The sequence below is a fragment of the Gymnodraco acuticeps genome, unplaced genomic scaffold (genome assembly GCF_902827175.1).
Source record: "Gymnodraco acuticeps unplaced genomic scaffold, fGymAcu1.1, whole genome shotgun sequence".
Taxonomy (NCBI): domain Eukaryota; kingdom Metazoa; phylum Chordata; class Actinopteri; order Perciformes; family Bathydraconidae; genus Gymnodraco; species Gymnodraco acuticeps.
Window position 1 is genome coordinate 751,072 of NW_022989854.1, and position 23,640 is coordinate 774,711.

Consider the following 23,640-nt stretch of genomic DNA (forward strand, 5'->3'; position numbering starts at 1 on the left):
GCAGCTAGCACCAGATTCTAATAACAACAGCGCTGGTACCGGTGCACTCTCCCTCGCTCACTCACATTTTGGCTGTGAGCTGCGGGCGCCAGATAAGCCAACATCCCCCATTTTCATCACTTACAGCGCCCATCGTACAGGGCAAATGAAACGTGTAACCGGGATGAAAAGGTGTTACATTTACTTAATTATGAATGTTGTTACATCAAGGCCGAAAATTAGGATGAGCACCAACGGTCAAAAAAATGTTTTTCCCTCCCAGAGCTGCCAGCGCAGCGCCTCCACAGATCTGGCGCCCTAGGCGAACATCTATAACGCTAGTGCCACGGGCCGGCCCTGAGTTCATATGCAACTCGCAAATATCTTTCTCTCCTCTCTCTCCTCTCTCCTCTCTCCTCTCATCTCTCTCCTCTCTTCTCTCTCCTCTCTTCTCTCTCCTCTCTTTTCTCTTCTCCCTTCTCTCTCTCCCTCTTCTCCCTTCTCTCTCTCCCTCTTCTCTCTTCTCTCTCTCCCTCTCTCTCTCAATGTTGGTGCGCAAATGCGCCTTTTTTCAAATGACCCGGTGCTCTTTCTTTTGGCGCAGGTGCGCACCAGTTATGTGCAGCCTTGCATATAACACAATACAAACACAATGATCTTACACCTGCATTAGGCTATACATCACATTGTATATCAGCATGTTCAAATCGGATAGGTGGGCACTAGGGACATCTGGGCACCTCGATGTACAATTGGCTATTTTGTCCAAAATGTTAAAAAATAAATATTTGAAAAATTGTATTAAGTAATGCAAAGTATACATGATGTGAACATGCACGGTACATCATTATTAGACTTAATGTTATCCTTCAACCAACCATTTTCCCAGCATTTTCCCACACACACACACACAAGACAGATCTCCACGCAGGCTTTACCCAACTGTGTTTTTCTTCCACTGTTTGTTGTAAGACACAAGTATTTTCTTTTTAGAAGGGCCAGGGCCCAGAACCACATCCTCTCTCTCTTCTCCTCTTTCATTATCACCTCCTCCACCGGCAGTGCTCATTTTCCCACACGACTGAACAGGCTGACATGACACACAAACAATGATGCCGCGCCCGCGGCCCACCGGAGAAAATCTCACACACACACGTGCGAGCATTGTGCCTGCCCTGTCCACTGAGCGGTCCTAGTGCCCTTTGCATACAGCAAACAAACACACAGGCACGCAGCCAGACACACTGCATTGCGCGCAAACAGAAACATATTTTTGATTTTTCCCTTTACACGGGAGTCCGGGACAAACAAATGTCCCTTACGGGACACGCCCCTTTTGGCTCAAATACGGGACGTCCCGGCTAATACGGGACGGTTGGCAACCCTACATACATGCCAACCTTTCCAAATCCAAAAGATTTGTCTGGTCCTCCTCCCTGTCGTTAGTTTCCCTGGTGTGTCTGATTGTCTCATTGTGTTCACCTGTTGCCCTTGTGTTTCTCCCTCCCCTGCCCAGCTGTGTCTTGTCCTGTGATTACCCTTCTGTGTATTTAGTCTAGTCTTCCCCTGTGTTCCATGTCGGTTCATTGTTTGTCTCTCCTGTCTCCCTCCATATTGGTCACGGTCAGTTTTGTGTTTTCTTGCTACCTTGTACTATCAATGTTTTTGATTCATGCCATGTTTTTTGTTTTTCAGCTTTTAAATAAAGCTCGCTTTTGTTTATAACCTTTACCTTTTTGTAGTCTGCATTTGGGTCCTACCTTTTCCCGCGAATCCTTGACAGTGATCCTAACAGAATGAACCGACCAACAATGGACCCAGCAGATTTATATTTTGATTTGGACTTGTTCTCACTAGAGTACACTCTTCAGTGTCATTATGCTGAATGGAGTAGAACCTCGGCTGGAGGTGGACAACGTGCCATGGTTGAGAAGCTCATTGCCTGAGTTTCTCAGAGTTTTTTCTCGTAGCCCTGAGTGCCAGTCTCCATTCTCTGACCCTTTCTTGGGATCCCGCGTGGCGTTTGGAGGTCCACGGAGCCTCCAAAAGACCTCTAAAAGACGCAAGGTCAGGAAGCCAGCTCGTACTCAGGTACCGGTCCTAGCAGCCATGGTTACGGCTCCAGTGCCGGCCCCAGCAGCCGTGGTCCCTGCTCCAGAACCGGACCTTACAGCCATGTTTCCGTGCTCCAGTGCCGGCCCACACAGTCATGGTATCGTGCTCCAGTACCATCCCACACAGCCATGGTTCCGTGTTCCGGTTCCTTGCCCAGCAGCCATGGTTCCGGCTCCAGTGCCGGCCCCAGCAGCCATGGTCCCTGCTCCAGAACCGGAACTTACAGCCATGTTTCCGGCTCCAGAACCGGCTCACACAGCCATGATCCAGGCTTCAGTTCCGGTTCCCACAGCCATGTTTCCGGCTCCAGAACCGGCCCATGCAGCCATGGTTCCAGCCCCAGTCCTGGCCCCAGTAGCCATGGTCCCGACTCCAGTTTCGGCTCCAGTACTGGCTCTCCGGCCGACGCCAGCTCCCCGTGTCCTGTCGGCGTACCGGCCGACTCCAGCACCCCGTGTCCTGTCGGCGTACCGACCGTCTCAAGTCACCTCTCCAGTTCCCTCTCCAGTCCCCTCTCGAGTCCCCTCTCCAGTCCCCTCTCGAGTTCACTCTCCAGTCCCCTCTCCAGTCCCCTCTCAATTACCTTCTCGAGTCCCCTCTCAAGTCACCTCTCGAGTTCCCTCTCAAGTCACCTCTCGAGCTCCCTCTCAAGTCACCTCTCGAGTTCCCTCTCAAGTCCCCTCTCAAGTATCCTCTTGAGTCCCCTCTCAAGTTCCTTCTCCTGTCACCTCTCGAGTCTCCGCTCAAGTTCCCTCTCAAGGCACCTTTCCAGTCTCCTCTCGAGTCTCCTCTCGAGTTCCCTCTCAAGTCCCCTCTCGAGTTCCCTCTCAAGTCCCCTCTCGAGTTCCCTCTCAAGTCACCTCTCGAGTTCCCTCTCAAGTCTCCTTACAAGTCACCTCTCAAGTTCCCTCTCAAGTCACCTCTCGAGTTCCCTCTCAAGTCACCTCTCGAGTTCCCTCTCAATTCACCTCTCGTGTTCCCTCTCAAGTATCCTCCCGAGTTCCCTCTCAAGTATCCTCTCGAGTCTCCGCTCAAGTTCCCTCTCGAGATCCCTCTCAAGTCACCTTTCAAGTCACCTCTCGAGTCCCCTCTCGAGTCTCCTCTCGAGTTCCCTCTCGGGTCCCCTCTCGAGTCTCTTCTCGAGTCCCCTCTCAAGTCTCCTCTCGAGTTCCCTCTCAAGTCCCTTTTCAAGTCACCTCTCGAGTCCCCTCTCAAGTCCCTACCCAATGTTCTGGTCCTGCCAACTCCATGTCCTGTCCCGTTGGGGGTCCCACCGACTACTCTTCTGCCGAGGGTCCTGCCAACCCTATGTCCTGTGCCGTTGGAGGCCCCGCCGACTACTCTCCTGCCGGGGTTCCTGCCAACCCTATGTCCTGTCCCGTTGGGGGTCCCACCGACTACTCTTCTACCGGGGACCCTGCCAACCCCGTGTCCTGTCCCGTTGGGGGTCCCGCCGACTACTCTTCTACCGGGGGCCCTGCCAACCCCATGTCCTGTTTCGTTGGAGGCCTCGACATCACCTGTCTCGCCGAGGGTCCTGCCAACTCCTTGTCCTCTTCCGTGGGGGATCTTGCCGACACCTGTCTCACCGGCTCCGGTTCCTGTCCGGTCGACACCGGCTCCTGCCCGACCTGTCTGGTCTTCGCACTCGAGCCTGGCCCCCTGACTCTTCCTGCCGCTGCATTCGCCCTCATGCTCGGCCCCCTGAGTTCGCCCGCTGTGGCCTTCGCCCCTCCATGGTCTTTGCCTTGCCCCCGGGCCTTCCGCCCAAGACCCCCTCCTTGGTCTCTGCCTTGCCCCCGGGCCGTCCGCCCGATTGTGTTCGCCTGTTGCCCTTGTGTTTCTCCCTCCCCTGCCCAGCTGTGTCTTGTCCTGTGATTACCCTTCTGTGTATTTAGTCTAGTCTTCCCCTGTGTTCCATGTTGGTTCATTGTTTGTCTGTCCTGTGTCCCTCCATGTTGGTCATGGTCAGTTTTGTGTATTCTTGCTACCTTGTACTATCAATGTATTTGATTCATGCCATGTTTTTCAGCTTTTAAATAAAGCTCGCTTTTGTTTAAAACCTTTACCTTTTTGTAGTCTGCATTTGGGACCTACCTTTTCCCGCGAATCCTTGACAGTGATCCTAACACTTTCAGTTGAAACAGTGTAGAATTCAGTGTTTCTCAAACTTTTTCATACCACTTGACCAATAAAAAAACACTCGCGGACCACCTAACTTCACAAATATCCAAAAACATCGTTTTTTACAAATCGCCTGAAAATGGTACAAACAAGTGGCAACATGTGTGATGAAGGTGTTTATCTGGGCTATATCATGCAATCGAAAGTTAAACTTAAGCTCGCTCCATTGCAGAGATATTCCTGCGAGAGTGCGGAAAACTTAAATGTATTTATTTATTTCAAATGTGAAATGTTACCAATATACTCACGGACCACTAGGGGGCGCTCACGGACCACCAGTGGTCCGCGGACCACACTTTGAGAAGCACTGGAAGGATGTGTCAGGATGTAGAACTCTTGTGTGAACATTGGATAAAGCCAGGTTCATATTCTTGTTTCATGTTGTTGACATATTAGAGTCAAAGGTTTGCACAGAGCGAAATATCTTTGTGTTGCGCCATAAATCAGAAAATACTGCATTAAAAAAGTCATTTCCTGCATTTTTCTACTGATGAAGTATGATATAAATAATGTACAGGCTTTCAGATTGCTGTAGTTCACTAAACAGAGACATTAACGACATGTTTGGTGTTGAAAATGTCAGAAAAAGTGAAAGACTAGGAGATAAATATCCCCAAATCTCAAAATGGTTTTATATTTTGTGTGTGTTTGTGGTCCTCTTTCAGTTGAGACACTGTAGGTGTAGGATGCTTCAGGAAAAGATCAAACACTGGATGTCTTTCAGTCGCCAACATGTGTTTTCGAGACACTGATACTAACGGGGAAATCCTGCAGGACTCAAATGCCTCGTCTCTGTTCCCTTAAACTCACTTGGGAGTGATTACCCATCAGCCCCGGGGGTGCAGAGGAAAGGCAGCATTACCCCCGGTCTGCACGTTGTTTCTCTTTCAGAAACACAGGGGACTGTTTGTATGATGCGATCACAGACACGCTGCAAACGGTGTTCGCCAAAAGTCGAGTCCAGTGTCTATGGAGTGTCATTGTTATTTGCTATAGTTTGGGAAGATTGAAAATCGGTAGGGAAAGTCAGCTAAGTCGGTAGGTGATTTGGGCGGTAGTCTACCGCTTTTGACATGTTTCTACCAAACATGTCAAAAGCGGTAGACTACTGCCCAAATCGGTAGGGTTGGCAGGTATGTAAGTGCCTTGTAACTTCTTTTTGTATAGTTTCACTCCGTTTGAATGTCAGTGGACTGCAAATAAGTCAATAAAGGAGCATGGCTGCTCATTCCCTGGCTCTCAAAAGAGTTTGGCTGGCTGTTTATTCTATGTTCACACTGAGACAGTACAACACAGAGAGAACAGTACACCTATTGTGTAAGAACATACAAGCAGAGGCCTGTAGCCTACTACGAAGCAGGATTTTTGCTTAGCCGGCTAACTTCAGGGAAAACTCTGGGTTTCCAGTCCTACGACGCTGGTTCTCTTTTTAGCGGGCTAGATCTCCATGGTAACTTATGCTGTGCGGCTAACCTGGTCGGGACCAGGTTAGGTTGCAGGCTAAGAGATCAACTCAGTGAAAGCACCGCCTGCTGACCAATCAGAGCTCAGTGTGCGGAGTTTAAAGCGATCAAGTCATATTACAGGAGAAAGGAAATACAGAAAAACTGCCGTTGCAGGAAAGACGGCCGGCAAAAATCACCGACTGTGTGAACGTGAACATGAATAGAATATCACCTCCATCTTCAGAGCAATCTGACTATTATAACATTAGCGTTAAGAAAGCTTACTTAAATATCTGCCACAACATAAGTAACCGGATCAGAGTAACACTAAGTACAGTCCGCGGCATATCACTTCATAATGTATCATATTTCCTTATCTGAGTCAGCTGAGCCGTATCTGGCCGTGCAACACTCACAGTGTCACAGACTGTATGCAGAAGTATTATTTTAAGCAACACATTAAGTTGACGAAACACTCGAGTCAAATGTAATTAAAGTCAGATCCACTCGTGTCTTAGACGGGGCAGTGATATCATAAACCTGTTAATGTACGCATTCAAACACTTGTTCTGTTACCAGCTGTATTCACTTTGCAGGTGCAGCTCTGTGGCTTTGATCCTGGATAAAGTGTTTAAGTCATGGATGTTTAAAGTTTAACTTCTTCATATGTCTAATATTATAGTTCACTTTTCATTCAGGAAGTATGACGCGCTGCGCTGTCAGTACGCTTGTCCAAGTTTGTGATTGGTCGAATGCTCCAGATACTCCTTCGCACTCTCCAAAAACTTGGAGTTTCAGGCTCTGCACTTTCCCTCCTCACCTCATACCTGAAAGACCGTACCTACAGGGTGACTTGGAGAGGGTCTGAGTCCGACCCTTGTCAATTAACTACGGGGGGTCCCTCAGGGCTCTGTTCTTGGTCCCCTCCTCTTCTCCCTGTACACAAACTCGCTCGGATCAGTCATTAGCCCGCATGGTTTTTCTTACCACTGCTACGCTGACGACACCCAATTAATTCTGTCCTTTCCCCGCTCAGAGACCCAGGTCGTCGCACGCATCTCTGCTTGTCTAGCTGACATCTCTCAGTGGATGTCTGCTCACCACCTCAAGCTCAACCTTGACAAGACTGAGCTGCTCTTCCTCCCGGGAAAAGATTGTCCAACTCTTGACCTGACAATCAACATCGGCACCTCAGTTGTTTCCCCGACTCAGACTGCAAGGAATCTGGGTGTGACCCTAGATAACAGCCTGTCCTTCACTGCAAACATCGCTGCTACAACCCGTTGCTGCAGATACACGCTTTACAACATCAGGAAGATACGTCCCCAGCTGACTCAGAAAGCGACTCAGGTTCTGGTCCAAGCTCTCGTCATCTCACGCCTAGACTACTGCAACTCCCTCCTGGCTGGTCTACCTGCATGTGCCATCCGACCTCTGCAGCTCATCCAGAATGCAGCGGCTCGTCTGGTCTTCAACCTTCCTAAATTCTCCCACACCACTCCGCTCCTCCGCTCCCTTCACTGGCTTCTGGTAACTGCTAGAATCCACTTCAAGACACTGGTACTTGCTTACCATGCTGCGAATGGATCTGGCCCTTCCTACATCCAGGACATGGTTAAACCGTACACCCCAGCGCGTGCACTATGCTCTGCATCAGCCAAACGACTCGTTGCGCCCTCGCTGCGAGGGGGACCCAAGTTCCCATCGGCGAAAACACGTGGGTTTGCTGTCCTGGCTCCAAGATTGTGGAATGAGCTCCCCATTGACATCAGGGCGGCAGATAGCTTGCACATCTTCCGGCGCAAACTGAAAACTCATCTCTTTCGACTCCACTTCGAGCGTTAGAACTATTAACGAAGCACTTTTATACTAATAAAGGACTGGCTTACCTAAAGCCAGTTGAGTAGCACTTGAAATGTTTGGCTCTATGAAACCTGATGTACTTATATGATTCTGTTTACTTCAAGGTTGTGTCTTCCTGGTCGAATGTACTTATTGTAAGTCGCTTTGGATAAAAGCGTCAGCTAAATGCAATGTAATGTAATGTAATGTAATACCACCCCTTTCATGTGAACGCGACCTAACTAGATAGGACATGGCTGGCTTGAGCGATCCACTTGATAACCAGCGTCGTAGGACCGTTTAGCGAGAGCGCGTATGTTTTGGATTAGGCTAACTCAAACATATCCAGGTTATGTTGAACCAGCTTCGTAGTACAGGCCTCAGGTCACACAGTATGATCACAAATACATAAAATCTGTTAAAAAAAATCTGTTTTTATTAAAAAGTACAGGCTGCATATGTGTTCTCAGCCTTGGAGAAACTTGACATGTTTTGGTATGTGTCTGAACCTCTCTTTAGTGGTTTATTAATACAACAGATATTACAACGTGAGCCTACTTTGTTCACGTACTTTTGAGGTTAGTTTCAGTAGTTGTGTGCTATCATGTATTTACAAAGTGTGAAGAGGAGGCAACTTTAGAATAGGGAACCTGTTCTGGTCAATTAGAGTCAAACTAATAGCTTATTGGTTATGAACAAGACTTCACTTTAGAATAGGGAACATATTCTTAGATAGAAATACCTCATTTTGAGTTATTTAGACTCAATTAATACTTATCGTTTCATGTCTTGTTTCATAAGAATAGATCATATTTGTTAAGTGTTATTATGGGAGAATTACTATTCTTGTGGTACTACTGCCTTATTAGGCCCTTATTGAGCAGAGCATATTAAGACCAAAACTCATGTACAACAACTTCCTTACTTGCAACACATCAGCACCAATTAGAGGGTTATTGAGGAAAAACTCTCAACTAATGGCTTATTACTTGTAGAATATGGTCATGTAGAATAAGGCATTAATAAGTGTTTTATAATGACTAGTAAAGAGCCAATATACTGCTAATATGCATGTTAAATAACAACTAGTTGATGGTGAATTTGTGTACCTTAATATAAAGTGTTACCTGCATTTCTGTAAACAGACAAGCAATCCTCCATGGCAGCATCCACATCCAGTCCTGTACACACATACAAAGACACACACTGCCAGCAGACACACACAGTGAAGCTTTGTATCAGTAGGAAGGGTAACACACACATGATGTTCTGATCAGGAGCAGCTGATGTGTGAATCACTGCAGGAGGATGTACTAATCTATTCAAGTACAATTAAACAGGTCTAAACAGGTTTCACTAAAAAAAAAAGTCACTGTTATAGTAATTAATTCCTCATTAATTTTTCTGTGTAATAGTTCATTTGTGTAGTCCATAAGCATTTATAACAAACTTGATTCTGTAATGTTTCTGTGGATAAAGCATTAAATGTACACAGGGCCAAGAACTCCGGAAGAAGCCTTTAAATGATGAGACTAGATTACAGATAATTAGTTCTCAAATTTCCCTCTCAAGAATGTTTTAATGATCTTAAATGATTTAATATCAAACAAATAGTTTCTGTTTGCTGAAGTTACATGCAGTCATTCTCCTACACCTGTGTACAATAATGTGTTTACTGTGCATATTGTTACACATTATTAATCTAGAGAGATGAAGATGGAGCACGGGATATCGTGACGGAACTGGTGTGCATAAGAGGAGGAGCAGTACAGGGGAGAGAGATGAAGAGTCAAGTTGGTTAGAGGGGTGCAGAGGGAGGGTGGACCTGTGGCAAGACAAACTGAAAAGCAGTGAAGTAAAGGATTGCCCCCCTGACTGGAGGGCAGTGTTCTGTGAAGATGACAGAAGTGTCGGAGGGAGATGATGAGTGGAGGTGAGGATGAGCGGACAGCTTGATAATAATACAGCAGGACAGTTACAGCAATGAGGAACTGCTGAAATATATTAACTGCACTACATCGCTGCTCTCACCACGCTTCTGCCATTACATGACATCTATTTCATTACAAACTCCTCAAAGGCGATCATGTTCACAGCCAATAAACCAATAGACCAGACCGACATTACATTACATTTCATTTGGCTGACGCTTTTATCAAAAGTGACTTACAATAAAAAACCATAAAGATTCAAACTCCGAACAAGTGCAGATATATTCCCTTCAAGCAAGATCTGACCGTTGTAGGTGCTGGTGAATTAGTTACAAGGCCTACATTTTTAAAGGGCTTTTTTGTGCGCCTGCATTTTTTATTTTATTGCCAAGGTACAATCAAAACATATGGGTTCACAGTTTGCGACGGAAGATATGCAGAGCATCCGTAACAAACTGTGAAATACCTGTATGTCAGTGTGGTAAATAGCTAAATGTGTGCAAAGCAACAGTACAGTACAGTCATAGTACAACTGGCAGCATCTCAAACAAACAAAACATCGGACTATAAATCACACAATTTGCAATTTACAGGCTAGTTACTTAAGGACAGCACTCTGCCTTATCGATTCTGGTGATTTAATCAAATGAGCATTACACAGCGATCAACCTTCATTTATACAGGTTCAGGTAAGGTCACAATATAATTATTAGACTATGAAAAAACTGAACTGTTGACTTTAATTAAATGTATTATGTCAACAGATTTCACATAACTGTATTAGTTTAATTGAAAGCAATAATATTAGGTTTAAATCCAAAATATTGGGCAATAATATTCAACGTAATATTATTGCTATCCGATGAAGCCAGTTGTACTATATGACTATACAACAGTTGCTTCACACACATTTAGCCATTTACCACACTAACCTAATACAGTTATGTGAAATCTGTTGATGTGCTACATTTAATAAAGTCAACGGTTCAGTTTTTTCAGTGTGTGTTTATCAAGAGAAAGAAGCACAGAAACATGTCAGACTGCTGTACCAACAGTCCCAGTAGAAGTCTTCACTCTGATTCTACATGACATGCTGAGGTCAGGGGTCAAACCTTCACTTCACTGAGCAGAGGTTAAAGAACCCAGCTGCAGAAGCAGGAAGCAGTCACAGAGAGTGTAACTGTCAGAATCCTGGAGGTCTGTTCATCATGTCATCAGGCAGCCAGGCCACAGAGGGCAGAGAGAGGGAGCTGTGCTGCAGCTGAGGGACAATAGTCCGTCCAGCAGCAGAGATGTGCAGGGATTTGAGAGTGAAGTATACCATGCTGACTGGGCTCTCTAACTACTGGAGGAACAAACTGGAATACATTTCCCCTGAAGAGCAGAGCCTTTCCATGGTCACAGATGCAGACTTTAGATCGATCCACCCCCCACCACCAGCTGTCTCACCTGATCCAGGTCTCTGTGACTCAACGACCCTGCCAGGTTCTATCAGATCAGAGCGGCTGGAATCAATATCATACAGGCAGCAGTCCGATCGAGTTTGACACATGTGTTGCACAAGCATAGAACCAAAGAAACCAACCAGTGTAAAATAAAGATGCTCTCACCAACAATTTCATATATATTCAGTATGCTGTGGTTATCTAAAATAATATTTGAACATTTACATAAATACATATATTTTTTCACGTTTACCTAATCAAACTTCAACTCATACAGAGTCAACCAACAAGAAATGTGTAAATCTCACGCTGCATGACCAGCAGATTTACGTGTCAAAGTATCTGAAATCCTCACAAACGGTAGACAGATATGCACCTATTGTATTTATTCAAACCAAGATGTCATAACAAGTGTAAAGGGCTGTCCACACCAATTTACCAACCATTTTAAACCAATGTCAAGGGGATGGTGGAGTCCACACCATAACTACTTTACATATATATCTTACAGAAACTACTGATATCGCTTGGATTACTTAGAGAGCGATTTGATAAACAATAGAAATCAAAATCCTTTGAACTACTAAAGTGTATTTGTTCCACACAGCAGGGGGCAAGTAGAAACGTTCTTTTAACACATTTCCTTTCAGCAATACAATGTCCTTATTGAAATAAGCAGCATCTCTCTTTGCCTCGGTGTACATCAGCAACTTTTTAACTGCGTTGTTTTTCTTATTATTTATTTCCTAATCTAATTATTTCTCTGCTCAGCATAACACACTATTATTATTATTATTATCCATTTTTGTCAAGTCAATGCAGAATATCAATCATCTTCACTGTTGATGCTAACCTCCTTTATTCATGGTGAGAATTACAGTGATGATCATTGGTTGGCCCTGACAGTCTGGAGTGGTGCTAGAAGCTGTGAGGCACATTTAAGCTGAATGCTAATGTCAGCATGACATCTATTTTAAGGAAGATTATTTACCTACTAAAGGCAATGTTACGTAACCCCCCCAGGCTAAGAATCACTGATCACAGAAGAGAAGCAGTTCAAAAGGAAAGGAAGAAATCCACAGTCATTGGTAAAGTAAACTGTAAGCATCATGCATGTGTGCAGATTTAAAGAAGAGCAGCTTCCAGTTTCAGTGTCAAGTGCTCAATAATTCCTCAACCAAGCTGGAAGTAACTGCTTTATTAAAGCTTCAAACTTCAACAGAAACAGAAGGTTAGTCTCTGGTCAGCCCTGCTGATGCAGCTGAACATACTGTGGGTTAACACAGGGGTCGGCAACCCGCGGCCCATGGGCCGCATGCGGCCCTTTAAGCCCTCTGCTCTGGCTCCCTTGAGCTTAGACAAAAATAAGAAGGAAATAAAATAAAAGTATTTGTAGGACTATTTATATTTTGTTGCATGGTTGAAAATGTTTCGTATCTTGTATTTTGAGGTGATACTGTGACACATAAATAAAAATAAAAAACGGTTTTAATTAGGTCAACTAAAATATGCGTCACATCCTGCTCCGGTCCCGCGCGAGCGCCTTTTCTTGGAGGCGATTAACCTGACCCCCGGCTCGATGAGCGAACTATGGATAAATCAAAGAAAAGAAAAGTACCGGAGAAACACAGGATTTAATTCTGTGTGGACAGAGTTATCTGCTTTCACAGCAAACGATGCTGGTTTACCGGTATGTTTGATATGTAGAGAGAAGTTGTCAACGGTGGTGCAGCCTTTACGTATCGAGGAACAACAAGGGAGAGGAAGACAGCTGACGATCTTCAGTCATAATTCAATGGGGTATGTCATTTATTTCAGAAAACACTTGTTGTTATATTCCATGGAATGCTCTTAACGTCCCGATAGCAATGAATATATGAAGTGCTTTGACAATAAATACATACAAAAATTCATCTGTGGAAGCCGGAGCGCTGTAAAAAGCACGACCAATCATCTGAGCCGGCCCGGCTAAAGTAACTGGATGGCCTACCTGCTAGTGATGTGTCGGTCGCGAACGAGCCGGCTCAAAGAGCCGGCTCTTTTAAGTGAACGACGGGAGCCGGCTCTCGCCCGCGAACGAGCCGGTTTTTTTTTGGTTTTTTTTGCGGAGGGATCTAGATCGGCATGAAGGCACATTATGCAATGTGCAATGTGCACATTTCCCCGCTTATTACATGGCCACATTCTCAAAAAAGTAACGACATGACTCCCAATATTAATTGAAATGCTTTTATGGATTTAGAAAATGATTTTATGGATTTAGAAAATGATTTTATTGATTTAAAAAATAGTTGTATGTATTGATTTAAATTGACATGCATCGGCTAAGAAAAATAGTCCGTTGTTACTGTTTGAACTAACGTAGCAACGGCAGACCCCGCGCCAGAACAAATCTAAAGGGAGGGCATATGATTTTCATGGGAGGGCACACAAAACCGTCACGTGCTGCGGGCCTGCGGCACAATATATATCAAACAGCAAGGCCAACAGCATTGCGTAAAGACGCACACTTATCGCAAACATACACAAATAAAGGTCAACGTAGGAACCACTTTGAAACATTGTGTGCGTGGCAGCACAGACACTGTTAAATCACGAGCAAGGCACACTGGTTACGGATGGTAGCTTCCTCATCGCTGCACTCGGAGAGAAATAGTAGAGACGGAGACGTTGAACTGTTTAGCCCGCCTTGGGCATGGTTTATGTTCCGATGCACTCGGACATGCTGTGGAGTGAATCGAGTCACCTCTGAGAGGGAGTTGGTTGACAGCTAAAAAAGCTATAATATCAACGACAGCTGACACGTAATAACGGCTCCGTGCCAGCTGATCTGCACCAAAGTTCTAATTTCCTTATTTGTTTCCTCGCGTATCTGTCTCTCTCTCCACAAACTCTCACATGAAATGTGTTCTTTTGATGCGGCATGCCTTAGCAGTCCTTTATCAGTCTGTAATGCGTGTTTCCAGTCGCAAAAACCTTTGACAGTAAAAGCCGCATCAGATGAAGACGTATTCACTTTAAACTGTCTACAGGGGAATCAAAAGGCTGCGTCTGCTTTTAACAACTCTTCAAGCCATGGTCTGTTGTGTACCATGCAGCGGCAAAAGTGCGCTTCTTTCCTGAAAACAATCTCCCTGGATAACGATCCAGCTTCACCTGCTTGGGTTTATTAACCCCAAGATCATCGCTAACTCAGCCCCGGGGTTTGCCGAGGTCAAGCTTGTGACATTAAGGCGTGCTGCTGCAACGGCGGGTGCAGGGTCGCCAGCAGCACCATCGGCTGCAGTTCTTTCATCGCTATTTTGTTTTAATAAATCATTAGACCTTTTAAGCCAATTTCTGATGTCCATTTTGTAATTCAAACAGAAATGGGAGTCTACAGAATGCACAATAAACAAATCCAGAATAGGCGGCAGAGTGTGACGCTGTGATTGGTCTATATGGGGACGAATCACAAATCACAACAGACACATGCATTTATTTGACGTAGCATGGCGCCTGCGATTTTTTTGTTTTGTTCTGACATCACATACATCGTAGCATAAAAGTTCACAGTTTATTTATAATTAAAAAAATAAAATATATTTTTTTTTGAATTGTTAGAAATAATAATAAAAACGTGTTTATTGGGGGAGGGCAGGAATGTCAAATGGGAGGGCCTGGCCCTCCCTGGCCCTCCCACGGCGCCGGGCATGAGCAACGGCAGGAACTGCTTCGATAGTGTTTTTGAGGAGCTTTTTGATTACAGATTTGAAAACATCGTTGCTTGCTTTAAAAGTAGCACAATTCATTATGTCAAACCTTGGAAAGTATCTAGATATCCCTGGCCTGCCCTAATGCAAAAGTAACTGGCAACTGAATATGTGTCGCCGTTTGATGTCTATGTCTGGACCGCTGCGTAAAAAGGAGAGTTTCTGCCCCATTACTTCTCTTCTTACTTCTATAAGAATAAAACACGGAGGACGGAGATCTCTTTTTCTCCCCCTCTTCTGACAGCCCAGCAGCTGATCTCAGAGCACGCTCCCCTCTCCTGCAGGGTCAGGTCAGGTCAGCTGCAGCTCACAGAATCAGCCCCCTGCAAAAACAGCGCTGGCAAGAGCAAATAGAGCGAAATGAGGCATGGCTAAAATGCAGGATCTTTTTGGTATTTTGAAAAAAAACAACTATATTTATATACTTTATATAGGTCGATACAGTAGCCCCCTTTTTTTAAAAATAGTTTTTATAGATGTTGCTATCTGTTTTGTGTAGCGTGGTTATACAAGCAAGTCAATGCATTCATTGGGTGGTATCAGAGAGTTGCACGGGTCTGTATATGCAATGAAAACATTTGGCCACAGCAAATCATTTATATTAAACATGTAATTTTTACTTTTGAATACTTCAGTACAAAAGATGTATTGAATAATTTAAGTGATATATGTGTACACATATACATCATTAGTCAAAACAGGGCTACATTTGATTGAATTAAAAGGTATAATATGTGGTAAACTGAAGAGCCGTTTGGGAGCCGAAAGAGCCGGCTCTTCTTGGTGAGCCGAGCCAAATGATCCGGCTCACCAAGAAGAGCCGGAATTCCCATCACTACTACCTGCCTGTCAGCCTTCCATCTGTGCACAAACTTATCTCGTGCCCTCATTGGTCATGTGCGCGTTCGTGTGTGTTGGAGGAGGGGCTCTGTAAGAAAGTCTAAAGGAAGAGCTGAGGAATAGGCATATTTTTTCCGGTTGTGTACTTTCAAATTCTAGCGCACTCGAGCTGGTTTCTCCATTCTTACCATACAGTCTATAATTCTTACCTACCCTACCTTTAACTCTTTTTAGGGTGCAGCTATATGTTTTATTTATTTCAAAGTGGGCCCATTTTAATAATATTTGTTTTCCCTTCAAATGTGCAGAGGACTCCCCAAGTGCTGTGTTTAATTTATTTTAAAGTAGGCCTGTGTATTGTTTTTAATTCTCCTTATAAGAGTTATTTGTTTCTTATTAGAGGTTAACAGTTTTATATCATGTAATAAATAGCCTAATAAATGCAAAAAAACTGTAGTTTTTGTCTGATATAACAATAAAAAACTATGAAATATGTTTTGCGGCTCCAGACAAACATTTTTTTTGGAAAAAGGAGCAAAATGGCTCTTTTGGTCAAAAAGGTTGCAGACCCCTGGGTTAACAGATCACAGCTTAATAATAATAATAATAATAAATTGTATTTCTACAGCGCTTTTCTTGAACCCAAAGACGCTTAAATCTCTTCAGTCTAACGCTGAGTGGACTGACAAGGCCCACAGAGAAACAGACTCAATATCTGGAGCCAAATTGCAGCGTAGTGGTTCAATAATGATCGAGGGTAACTCCGGCTTTCTTGACTAGAAATCAAATCCTAAATCCAAGTTCCATTAGTATTCCCTCCTGCCGTGCAACGATGTGCCGTGTTGACTTTTGGGGTCAAAACCAAACCATTTCAAGTATGAATGATACTCCCCTCTTGTTAGCTCTAATAAATAATGTATAGGATTACACAAGGATGAAGTAAGAGAGCGGAAAACAAGACAAAGCTAAAATGGGTGAAAAGGAGGAAAGAGGGTCGAATGAATAAGAGGAAAGATGAGGCAAGATGAGAATGGGAGGGAAGTTAAGGGTGATGACAGACAGAAGAACTACAGAACACAGACTAACACACACATTATTGCTCTAAATCAGCCTACTATCACCTTCAAAATTAAAAATCCAGGCTGAAGACTTTTCTTTTTGCCGCTGCTTTTAATTGAGCTATTCATATCTTAAACTGCACTGTAACTTTTATTCATATATTTTTTCTTTTAATGTTTATTTTATTATCTTTGCTTTTTAATGACTGTTTTTAAATGCCATTTTCTTAATGTCTTTCATTTTTGTAAAGCACTTTGAATTACCTTGTGTTGAAAAGTGCTATATAAATTGCCTTGCCTTGCCTATAAAGTTGTTGTATTCAATGGACATAAAGCCACCGTGTTGTTAGGTCTTGTCTGCCTGGGAATACAAGTCTGATATTCTCTTTGCTTTAGGTTCTGTTTTGGTCTCTACCAGGGTCTTTTTAGCTGCTAGATATTATATTTTCTTCAGCAGCTGCTCAATAACTTTGTCTAGACAGCACTCAACAGGCTCGATGAGTGTTTGTTCTTGATGAGACCAATATATCAAGTGGAACCTAGAGAAATTGCAGAATTGGGTGCACTACAAAGTAATGAGTCATTTCATCCATTATGCAAAGGGTAGTGTGATAAGTGAGGGTCTAAGGTTGTAACACAGTGACTTTGTGACCAGCAGCAGTCGACCAAGGTAGTCAAGGGATTTTCTCAAATGCGAATGTGTAAAAATGTAAAATGTTTTGGGATACATTTGTTTGCCATCAGTGTGACTCACGTGGTCTGGTCGTTGTTGAACTCCAGCTCCCCTCTGGCCTCCTCGTAGTCCTCCCCCTCCTTGGCGGTCCCGGACTCGGTGCTGTAGGGCAGGATGACGGTGCCGCGGGCCCCTGAGTTGCGCACCACCGTCACCTCCATGGTGCCCACGCTCTCGCTCACCCGCACCATGCGCTCGCTAAATGTGAAGATGCCGGCGTGGTCGTCGTCCAGGATGGTCACCGTGGCAACCAGGGGCTCAAGCAATCGACCTTTGGGGGCGGCTCCCACCTCGTCGCTCTCGAACATGCCTTCTGCGTCGCCAACTCGCAGATTCAGCAGGCGCACAAAGAAGTGCTCGTCCTCTTCGAATATGTCGTCATCGATTATACCAACCTGAGACACAGAGGGTCGTTAGGTTTGGATTAGATAGTGAACATTGTACTCAACACACGCTGTACCTTAAATGTTTCTATCATTTAAGAAATAAAGCAGGATGGATCGCGGATGCATAGTGGAGATCAGGCTGTATGTTGTGTCATCATATAGGGGTCACCACTCAATGGTGACACATCATGACACATCATACACACAACATTTTGTATGCAGACAGATCACATTGACTACACTGACTGTATCTTTTTAACTAAATAATACAAAATAAATATATTTTTAAGAATCAGTACAATATTACAAAATATAATTTCCCAATACTTAAGTGTAACATGATTTCTTGAACCCCTGGTGAAAAATCCACTCTTTTTTCTGTGGATATACAGCGGAAAAGAGAAGGTGTGGTTAAATAATGAATGACTTATGTAGTCAGTTCAACTCAATTAGACTTTTCACCGATGGTACATTTTAAAAAGCAGCATGTAACGAGCACAGTTTATATGGATACTTGCAATTTAATATGCATTTTTAGATAGCAGGCATGTACTATTTATACACAACTCATTATGCAGAATCCTTTTAGTCATGACACAGAGCTCTAGAGGGGAATTGTATTTTACAGGAGCTAATAATGATTAGAAGCTACCAGAATAAAACTCCCAGATGCCCTGCTGCTTAATTCTAAATATTTAAAGTAACTGAAATGAATCCTGGTCTGGGTATTTGTGCTGTTTATTGAGAAGAGGCAGGGCTAAAATATTCTCCCTCAGCACATAAACAGAGGCTCCAGTTACAACTCTCATAAACAGAGAGATTATTATCTGATTATGCCATCGCGCAATTACTGGAGGTGGGCACGATCAAATCAGATTACGTTAGCATCGTAATCCAATGATCCAGACCACATCTTTCCATTCAGATTGAAAACATACTCTGGATGTGGTCTGTCAAGATGAAACATGACGAGATGAAGAAGGTGAAAATCTGATTCCTTTTTTGGAGATATTATCAATTCCTGGTTAATGTCTTAAAGGTCCCATGTCATGCTTTTCCGGTTATTACCCGTCCCCTTGTGTGTTATGAAGGTTTTTATGCATGTAAACGGTCTGCAGAGTCAAAAACCCTCAAAGTACACCCTGTAGCGAGTAAAACTCTAACACAGAAAAGACCTCCCCAAAACGCCTCGTTGGAGATTTCTCATTTTCCAATGTTTTCTTCCTGGGTATCGCTACGTAGGGATACCCAGGAGCCACGCCCAGAGCTATGGCCGCAACCTCTGCCAGCCGAACATAGTGTTGGACGCTCAGGTTCAGTTCAAAACGGTATCTAGTCATGCCGACGAGGGTCTGTTTCCTGTCTTGTGAGGGGAAATCTTCAATGTATGCCTTACCGAGGGCAGAACCACGACGAAGTCAGTGGTTGACATTTCTTGTTAACACTGTTCCTTCAGATATTCGAGCCTGTATTGTACTGTGTGCGCGGCATTTCACGGACCAAAGCTTCGCAAACATTGCAGCGATTCATGCCGGATATGCACAGCGTATGACACTGAAGAACGATGCGGTTCCTACTTTGTTTGGACCAGCGGGAGATTCGGGTACACAACCTGTAACTATTCATTGTTGTTTGTGTATTTATGATGTTTAAAACAAACAAGGTATCTACCACGACTCTTTAAATGGCTAAACGTTTTTGGGGCTGCTAAGCCATTGACACAGTGCTAACTGGGCTAACTAAGTTGCTAGCGTTTCCATATATCGCTAGCAACTTAGCGACATAGCAGGAGAATGTCTGCATTCACACACGAAATACTCACAGACAGAATACTCCGGGTGAGTTAGTCGCGAAACTTCATTACATTATAGTTGGCGTTCCTAGCGTATATGCTACTGAGCTAAACAAGAAGGCTACCAAGAGCTAGACATGCTAGGGAAAACATTGTTTTTATGCCAGCTACAATGAATGACCGAACGTAGCAGACTACCAGTATAAGATTGCAATTGTAAACATGTTCTTGCTAGCCTAATATGAACCACTAGCTGTTGTTCATAGTAGGTTGGCATATTACACTGAACATCTAGCAAACGAATACATGCCAACCTTTCCAAATCCAAAAGAGGTAGGTTTGCGCGGGGCAAATGTGCACGACCAAACTAGGTAATCAGAAGAAATGGAACCCCAGTAATTACATGTATAAACCATATATTTAACATATATTTTATGCATTTTTCAGAAAAAGTGGTAGTTTGGTAAACAGTGACATCAACGACATGTTTGGTCTGTAAAATGTCCAAAAGTAAAAGAATGGGAGATAAATATCCCAAAGTCTCCACATTTTATTATATTTTGTGTGTTTCTGGTCCTCTTTCAGTTGAGGCAGTGTAGATGAAGGATGTGTAAGGATGTAGGAAAGCCAGAACCCTTGTGTGAACATTGGATAAAGCCAGGTTCATATTCTTGTTTCATGTTGTTGACATATTAGAGTCAAAGGTTTACACACAGCAAAATATCTTTGTGTTGCGCCATAAATCAGAAAATACTGCATTAAAAAAGTCATTTCCTGCATTTTTCTACTGATGAAGTATGATATAAATATTGTACAGGCTTTCAGATTGCTGTAGTTCACTAAACAGAGACATTAACGACATGTTTGGTGTTGAAAATGTCAGAAAAAGTGAAAGAATGGGAGATAAATATCCCCAAATCTCAAAATGGTTTTATATTTTGTGTGTGTTTGTGGTCCTCTTTCAGTTGAGACACTGTAGGATGCTTCCGGAAAAGATCAAACACTGGATGTCTTTCAGTCGCCAACATGTGTTTTCGAGACACTGATATTAACTGGGAAACCCTGCAGGACTCAAATGCCTCGTCTCTGTTCCCCTAAACTCATTTGGGAGTGATGACTGATTTATGATCAGTCCCGGGGGACTGCGGCAGGCTGGCTTGACTGTGTTTTCCGAAGTGGAGGCTGGCTTGACCGCAGCCCCGGGGGTAATGCTGCCCTTCCTCTGCACGTTTTTTCACTTTCAGAAACACAGGACTGTTTGTATGATGGGATCACATACACGCTGCAATCGGTTTCCGCTAAAAGTGGAGTCCAGTGTCTATGGAGTGTCATTTTTATTTTTTATAATTTGGGAAGAATGAAATTCGGTAGGAAAAGCCAGCTAAATCGGTAGGCGGTAGAAACATGTCAAAAGCGGTAGACTACCGCCCAAATCGGTAGGGTTGGCAGGTATGCAAACGTAGGTTAGCATATTAATCTAGCTGGCAAGCTAACGAATCTAAAACAACTACGTTTCTCTAATGTTTAGATGATTTGCATTTGATTTCATCCTGCCAGATCAGGAAACTCCTGGCATATCCGGCGGACAACACATGACGGGATGACCACTCTGATGCCTCGTCCTAAAAAGCCCCTGCACCAGCTTACAAAGCTGCGATACGCAAGATGCCGAAAACGACAATAAGGGGTGGAATGGATTATATACAGTGTATATATGTATATTTACACATGTTCATTTTGTACATTTCTAAAAATAAATGTTGATGGAAATACTTAGTAGCCTTTCTTCCCTGAATTATTTGCTCCTATAACATATCATTCATATATAGCAAACCATGATTTGATTTTTCATCAAACACAGTAGTTGTTTATTACAGGTAAAAAATAACTTACTCTTCTTCCGTTCTACGCCTCAAAGGTCTATAATCGAATCTGTACATGTTATGGAGGTTCTGCAGGGTGTGGGGTATGTATGGTGTCTGTATATCTTGGCATATAATGTCGTGTGCTACTGTTGGTGTTTTCAGCTAGCTGGCTACATAATGTTGTAACTGTCAGCTAGGCCACCTTTCTAATGTCTTTGCAACAGACGTTTTCCACTTCGGTAGGCATCATGGTGCAGTTTCCACAAGTGCACCTAAATAACAACAGTTGTAGGTACAGTTCGGTTAGTTAGCGTATAACAGATACGGCTGTACCGACGCCAGGGGCGGACTGGGAGGAAAAAGTGGCCTGGGGATTAATTGACAGACAGGCCCACTTAATGCGCGTCATGTATCGGCCGGCCGGCGACGAAAGTATGTTACTTAACAAAAAACCCTATGCATTTAATGTTATTTTGGACCATTATTCATATAGTAATCACATTACCTGAGCCCTTGAGTTACCTAGCAAAATAGTTACAGCATATATTTATTGATTTTAATGTTAACAGATCATTGATGCAATAACATCTGGACCCAATTTTCCTGACTTGACGCATGGAATAAAACATGGGCGTAGGAAGCATCCTCAATGTGGGTGAGACAATTTAACAGGGGGTGTGGGCAGGTGGTGGACCTCACCTCCTCTAGGGGGGTCCGGGGGCATGCTCCCCCGGAAAGATTTGTTTTTTAAATGTTGAAGTTAAATGCATCAATCTGGTGCACTTTGAGAGCAACATTAGGGACTAAATCTATGGATACATCTCTCAACACCCATATGAACAGATTTACTTTTTCTTTCAACATTTATTTGAACAGCAAGTGGAGGAAAAAGTGACTGCACCCAAAACAATAAACCTTCTAGCTAACTAGCCTAAACTCAGTAACAGAATGTGGGCAACACGTTCTTCTCCACAGCCGCGCGACCTCTGAGTCAGACGTCACTTGCCCCTTTTCTATCCTACGGGTACAGCCACTCCCCCTGAACCCCGTTTCCCTGCCAACCCCCACCCCCCTCCCCTCTGAACCCAGGGCTCGCCACAATACTGTATACTGTATACACAAACTATACAAAAACGCCTTTACGCTTTGGAGCTTGTTTATCCATCTGTAAGCAACTGCCAGCTAGGTCTCTCAGTCACACATTCCTGATCGTTCACTGCGCAGTGACAGCTGCTACGGGCCTGATGTGTGAAAGTGAAACTATCTGATAGAATCTGTTATATGATATGATAAGAACATACGTAGATAGATCAAAACGGCCCAGCCCAGCGGGGTGTGGGAACACTTACAAATATGGGCCGGTAGGATTTAGGCAAAGAAAAAAAACGGCCCACCGAGAAAACTCCCGGTATTCCCAATGGCCAGTCCGCCCCTGACCGACGGCATCGAAAAAAGCACTCTGGTGGTTGACTAATTAGAACAGAGTGGCCAAGCTGACCAATCGGAGCACACTGGGCTCACTGGGAGGGGGGGGGGGGGGGGGGGGGGGGTGGCAGGAGCTCTAACAAGCCGTTTAGGGCAGAGAGTGAATACACATACTATACAGAGATGCTGTTTGAGAAACCAATGTGAGTTTGGAACATTGAACAATATAAATCTATTCTAGTAGACCTCAACAATGGAATTATGATCCGTAGAAATGGCCATGACATGGACCTTTAACAATAGAGTGGTGCAGGAATGAGTCCTGAAGCCACAAAATGGGTTAGCATTTTACCACATCTGGATCAGTCTAAAAGTGAACTGTATTTTGAACGTGTTTTTGGTTAGATGCATGAAATATGTGTTGGTTACCCACTGGTAAATATCAGAAGCTTCTATGTGCCACGAAAATGGCGGTTGCTAATAAGTGATCAAAAATTAGCCGCCTTTAGTTTAGCGGTGGTGATGCGCAGCCATGTGTTTCAAGGTTTCAAGGCTTCTATTAGTCATACGTGCATAGCTACAGTGTAGTTATGACAATGAACATCTTAGGTCACAGGCTCCTCCAACAGTGCAACACAATAAACAGATAAACAGAACAAATAATTGTGCAAGTAAATAGTAAATGCAAAAAGAAAAAAAGTGAAATAGTGCAAGTGATTGGAATGATATATTAGATAAATAATTCCTAAATAGCAGCCAGATTAATGTTATTGTAAGGGAAACTTCTGCAGCAATGGAGAGTCAGGACTCAGAGAGACACGAGGAGAGTTGGAGCTTTGATGTCAAAC

The 23,640-nt window shown here is 43.8% G+C and overlaps 1 protein-coding gene across 1 annotated transcript in view; it reads right to left on the reverse strand.

Annotated features, from left to right (window-relative positions):
- Positions 1 to 23,640, reverse strand: part of LOC117561906 (sodium/calcium exchanger 2-like) — a gene marked incomplete at its 5' end in the record, with an annotated part of 291,101 nt that overhangs the window by 41,522 nt on the left and 225,939 nt on the right. Inside the window, 1 exon segment of the mRNA XM_034239574.1 lies at positions 17,346 to 17,719. Within this exon segment, the coding sequence (XP_034095465.1) occupies positions 17,346 to 17,719 (374 nt within the window).